This window comes from Scyliorhinus torazame, chromosome 14 (genome assembly GCF_047496885.1).
Source record: "Scyliorhinus torazame isolate Kashiwa2021f chromosome 14, sScyTor2.1, whole genome shotgun sequence".
Classification (NCBI taxonomy): domain Eukaryota; kingdom Metazoa; phylum Chordata; class Chondrichthyes; order Carcharhiniformes; family Scyliorhinidae; genus Scyliorhinus; species Scyliorhinus torazame.
Genome location: NC_092720.1, coordinates 204,122,882 through 204,128,881, shown reverse-complemented (window position 1 = coordinate 204,128,881; position 6,000 = coordinate 204,122,882). Strand labels below are relative to the sequence as shown.

Below are 6,000 nucleotides of genomic sequence, written 5' to 3'. Positions count from 1 at the left end.
TCGATTTTGCCCGAATCGGGTTGGGTGTAAAAATAAATGTGTGTTGCACCCCAATCCCAAGGGCGGTTTGGGTTAAATCCCCCCCCCCCCCCAGGGGGCCTTGCATATCCACTCCCATCCCCCAACTCACCCCCTCCCCTCCTCCCCCTCCCCGAACCACACCCCACATGCCCCACGGCGCCTGTGGATCCGAGCGAAGGGAACTGAAAAGTGAGAGGCTTAATAACAGGGCAGCTAAACACAGAGGGCAAGTCAGATAGACCCAATGCACCCAGCTCCTCCCCAATGCTGGTGGATGGGTGCCGAATGTGAATCCGGGGCAAGGGGGAGTGGTGGGAGGGTGGGGTGAGCGGTGGGATTGGGGGTGGGTGGGCAGGGGAATGACGTGGAGTTGTGTGGGTCGAGGAGTAGATGCTCAGGGTGGGAGGGTAAGAGATTTGGAGAGGAAGGGTTGGGGAGGACAAATGAACGGAGTGGGGGAAGGGGGCAGTAGTCTGAGGGGCGATTAGTGCAACAATTGCAAAGAGGTCCAATGGGGCCAGCGAAGGAAGCTGAACAGCCCTGCAATGAGATTCAAGAAATCAACAAGGCGAAGACGATTGTCGTCTCAGTGATCAGAAGGTGGGGCAGTGGGTCGGCCCCCCTGACACCTCCACCGAAGCGCTTAAACTGTACATGTCGCATTTTTCCTGAAAAAGAAGAAAATAAAAGAGAGAGCCAGTCTCGAAACACGGCAAACAAATTGCTTAAGTGCCTTCGTTGAAGCTTATCCCCATCACACGGGTAGAGAGTCTTGCAGCGCATTATCAAAACCACACCTTCTTTGAAAAAAGAGAGAGAAGTTCTTTCCACAGCACGGTATCAAAATATACACACAACGCATATGTTTGCTTTGAAAAATATACAGGCTCCTGAATCGTCTAATGTTTTGGTAAACTGGAAGTTCTATAAGCGGAGTAGGCAGAGCTTTAAAGGTTCAGCGTTTTTGCCCCCGTCGCTCTCCCCTGGGCTGAAGTAAGGGAAGAGTTTCTCATTGAATGTGTCAGTGAAGGTGTAGATGATGGACATGTCGTCGGCGTTGTAGAAGGAGACCTGGCCCTTCTCGTAGTCCAAAAAGACACCGATCGTCTTGGGCTTGGCCCGGAGGGAGAGGAAGGCCGAGGGCGTGGACAGGGCCTCGTACTCATTGCCGTTGCGCAGCCAGATGGTCCAGAAGCCGTCCTCGGGCGACAGGATGATGTTGCCCTTGCGGCTGACCGACTCCTTGGCCAGGCCCACGTCCCACATGGTCTTGCTGCCCACCTCCACCTGCCAGTAGTGGCGGCCCGCCTCAAAGCCCTGGGCGGACAGTACGCTGACGCAGTCGTCGAAGCGCTCGGGGTTGTCGGGGAGTTCCTGCCACGTGTTGCTGAGCCGCACGCTCCTCAAGTCTTCGGAGATCAGAAGCTCAGGGTGGGCTGTGTTGGGCTCAAGGGTCAGGGCGGCTGGCACTGAGAGACAGACCGAGAGAGAGGAGGAGGGAGGAAAGAGAAAAGGCAGACGTTACTCTACATTCTTCCCTATCTCACTAAAAAAAAAACTACTTCATCCCACGACCGGGTAAATCGGGAGTGACAGTCCATTCCCAGCCTTTTGCCACCCTGTCCATTTGGTGGTTTGTTAAAGATTCCTGGGCCTCTTTGACCTTGCTAATTTGACATTGTTTGCTGCGGGCAGCTCTCTTGAACCAGAAGGTGGTGAGTTCTGGTCCCACTCCATGGACTGCAACACATGATCTAGGCTGATACTCTAATGCAGTACTGTCAAAATGCTCCACTATCGGAACTGCCATCTTTCAGATGATTCATGAACCCAAATTCTGTGTCAGGTCTTTCGGATGGGTGTAGGAAAACCCACGGCACTATTTTGAAGAAAGACTTACCCCAGTGTCCTGGCCGATCTGTACTCCTCACTTACCATGTTTAAAAAAGATGATTTCATCGTTGAATATTGCTGAAAGGAAAGAAATGCTACCAATGATTTTCCACACAGGATGGTTCAGCAAATGCTGCCCAAGATGCACTAATAGCTACACCAACAATCAATTCAAGATAATCGGTCGAGCTCATTTACGCTTGCTGGAAGCGGCATAATAGGTTCAAGCCTTGCGTCTTTTTTGAATTACCGGGTAACTTGGAGAGCCTATAGTTCCCTATTGCTTTCGCCATGGTTACACTTTGGCTAATCGACTTGTCAGCCAATGAGCGCTCCTTTTCTCTGGCAATATAAATTGCCGTGATTGTTTGAAATTTGACATTCTTGCATTTGGCCCGATGGGTGCAAGTCAAAAAGCTTCAACAACATGTCTCCCTTTTCAGCAATACTCAACTTCCCTACTACCAAGCGACTATTTGGCCCTTACCTCATTGCTATTTGGGGAAGCTTTCTGTGTGCAGTTTGGCTGCTGCATTTCCTACATAAAGTGTTTTAGGGTGACCCGAGATCATGAGATGTGTGGCTTCAATGCAAGTCGTCTTCCTGTTTTCTACCACACATTTTTATCTGGCTGTCAGAAGGTCATCGACAAAGAACATTACAGCACGGGAACAGGCCCTTCGGCCCACCAAGCCTGCGCCAATCCAGGTTCTTTATTTGGACCTACTACTTATTGCCCAAATGATCTGTATCCTTCCATTCCCCACACGTTCATGTGTCTATCAAGATACATCTTAAACATTGCTATCGTGTCTGCCTCCACCATCTGTCCCTCTCACTGTGAGTGCTGCCCTGACCCTGATGAGCGGTTAACATCCGACAGCCAGCCCAGACTTTCGGAGGTGCCTGGAGCACGTGAAACCACAGATTCTGCACCCTCACGGCCATTGCCACCAGGCTCATATCATTAGACCCAGCAGGGGAGTAAATAGTCCTCCTGCACCACAGGGATGTTACCTGGACTGATGACGCTTAACATCCGTCTCCACACGATAAACTGCAGGGGGCCCCCAAACTCGCCGAGGAGCAGGTTGAGAGGGATCTCGGCCGGTTTCTTAAACTTCACGTAGGACCTTGGAAAGAAGGCAATTGTGTTTTTTGTAAGTTAAACAATTTTCTACCTCGGTTAAGCTTCCACTTGAAAAATATGTAGAGACAGACTTCCGTCTTAGAGTGGGGTGGGGGGAACAGCGCACAATGGGACAGTATTGGATCACTTGCCCATTACAGGGAATCCTCGGACTTACAACATGTCTGGTTCCTGACAACCATGTCTTAAGTCGAAACGTAGGTCGTAACCGATTTTCCTGTAAGAACAATGTCATAAACTGGGGGGAGATTGGTTCCTGAATTAATATTATGAAATATAAATTCTATGAAAAGTTTGGAAACACAAAGATTCACCAAGTACAAATTGCACTGGCATGGTAACTGAGCATCTTGAGTCAGGGAGTGGATGGCGCAGTACATCAATGTACAACATATGAACTTGTTCACTGGCAGGGCACCGTAAAGTAGGAACAGACAGTGTAAAGCAGCAACAGACAGTATAAAGTTGGAACAGACGGTGTAAAGTCGGAGCATACGGTGTAAAGTCAGAATAGACGGTGTAAAGTCGTAATAGACGTTGTAAAGTCGTAATAGACGTTGTAAAGTCGGAACAGACAGTGTAAAGTCAGAACAGACGGTGTAAAGTTGTAATAGACGTTGTAAAGCCGGAACAGACAGTGTAAAGTCAGAACAGACGGTGTAAAGTCAGAACAGACGGTGTAAAGTCAGAACAGACGGTGTAAAGTCAGAACAGACGGTGTAAAGTCAGAACAGGCGGTGTAAAGTCAGAACAGATGGTGCAAAGTCAGAACAGGCGGTGTAAAGTCAGAACAGACGGTGTAAAGTCAGAACAGGCGGTGTAAAGTCAGAACAGACGGTGTAAAGTCAGAACAGACGGTGTAAAGTCAGAACAGACGGTGTAAAGTCAGAACAGACGGTGTAAAGTCAGAACAGACGGTGTAAAGTCAGAACAGACGGTGTAAAGTCAGAACAGGCGGTGTAAAGTCAGAACAGACGGTGTAAAGTCAGAACAGGCGGTGTAAAGTCAGAACAGACGGTGTAAAGTCAGAACAGGCGGTGTAAAGTCAGAACAGACGGTGCAAAGTCAGAACAGACGGTGTAAAGTCGGAATAGACGGTGTAAAGACAGAATAGACGGTGTAAAGACAGAATAGACGGTGTAAAGACAGAGCATATGGTGTAAAGTTGGAACAGCCGATATAAAGTTAGAAATGATGGTATAAAGTTAGAACAGACGGTGTAAAGTCAGAACAGACGGTGTAAAGTCAGAACAGGCGGTGCAAAGTCGTAATAGACGGTGTAAAGTCAGAATAGACGGTGTAAAGTCGTAATAGACGGTGTACAGTCAGAATAGACGGTGTAAAGTCGTAATAGACGTTGTAAAGCTGGAACAGATGGTGTAAAGTCAGAACAGACGGTGTAAAGTCGGAACAGGCGGTGTAAAGTCACAACAGACGGTGTAAAGTCAGAACAGGCGGTGTAAAGTCAGAATAGACGGTGTAAAGACAGAACATATGGTGTAAAGTCAGAACAGCCGATATAAAGTTAGAAATGATGGTATAAAGTTAGAACAGATGGTGTAAAGTCAGAACAGACGGTGTAAGTCAGAACAGGCGGTGTAAAGTGAGAACAGACGGTGTAAAGCCAGAACAGACGGTGTAAAGTCAGAACAGACGGTGTAAAGTGAGAACCGACGGTGTAAAGCCGGTACAGACGGTGTAAAGTCAGAACAGGCGGTGCAAAGTCGTAATAGACGATGTAAAGTCAGAATAGACGGTGTAAAGTCGTAATAGACGGTGTACAGTCAGAATAGACGGTGTAAAGTCGTAATAGACGGTGTAAAGTCAGAATAGACGGTGTAAAGTCGTAATAGACGGTGTACAGTCAGAATAGACGGTGTAAAGTCGTAATAGACGTTGTAAAGCTGGAACAGATGGTGTAAAGTCAGAACAGACGGTGTAAAGTCAGAATAGATGGTGTAAAGTCAGAGCAGACGGTGTAAAGACAGAACAGACGGTGTAAAGTCAGAACAGATGGTGTAAAGTCAGAACAGGCGGTGCAAAGTCAGAACAGGCGGTGCAAAGTCAGAACAGATGGTGTAAAGTCGGAATAGACGGTGTAAAGTCGGAGCAGACGGTGTAAAGTCGGAATAGACGGTGTAAAGTCAGAATAGACGGTGTAAAGTCGTAATAGACGGTGTACAGTCAGAATAGACGGTGTAAAGTCGTAATAGACGTTGTAAAGCTGGAACAGATGCTGTAAAGTCAGAACAGACGGTGTAAAGTCAGAATAGACGGTGTAAAGACAGATCAGACGGTGTAAGGTCAGAACAGATGGTGTAAAGTCAGAACAGGCGGTGCAAAGTCAGAACAGGCGGTGCAAAGTCAGAACAGATGGTGTAAAGTCGGAATAGACGGTGTAAAGTCGGAGCAGACGGTGTAAAGTCAGACTAAAACGGTGTAAAGCCGGAACAGACGGTGTAAAGTCAGAACAGACGGTGTAAAGTCAGAACAGACGGTGTAAAGTCGTAATAGACGGTGTAAAGTCAGAATAGACGGTGTAAAGTCGTAATAGACGTTGTAAAGCTGGAACAGATGGTGTAAAGTCAGAACAGATGGTGTAAAGTCAGAACAGACGGTGTAAAGTCAGAACAGATGGTGTAAAGTCAGAACAGGCGGTGCAAAGTCAGAACAGGCGGTGCAAAGTCAGAACAGATGGTGTAAAGTCGGAATAGACGGTGTAAAGTCGGAGCAGACGGTGTAAAGTCGGAATAGACGGTGTAAAGTCAGAATAGACGGTGTAAAGTCGTAATAGACGGTGTACAGTCAGAATAGACGGTGTAAAGTCGTAATAGACGTTGTAAAGCTGGAACAGATGGTGTAAAGTCAGAACAGACGGTGTAAAGTCAGAATAGATGGTGTAAAGTCAGAGCAGACGGTGTAAAGACAGAACAGGC

General features: G+C 47.6%; 1 protein-coding gene across 1 annotated transcript in view; it reads right to left on the bottom strand.

Moving 5' to 3' along the window:
• Positions 1-377: 377 nt before the first annotated feature.
• Positions 378-6,000, bottom strand: part of LOC140389140 (zinc-binding protein A33-like) — a 69,001-nt gene continuing 63,378 nt past the window's right edge. The window contains exons 7-8 of the mRNA XM_072473297.1: positions 2,932-3,047; positions 378-1,490 (exon numbers count right to left, since the gene is read on the bottom strand). Of these exons, the coding sequence (XP_072329398.1) occupies positions 946-1,490; positions 2,932-3,047 (661 nt within the window). The 3' untranslated portion in view covers positions 378-945. The remainder of the gene's footprint in view (positions 1,491-2,931; positions 3,048-6,000) is intronic.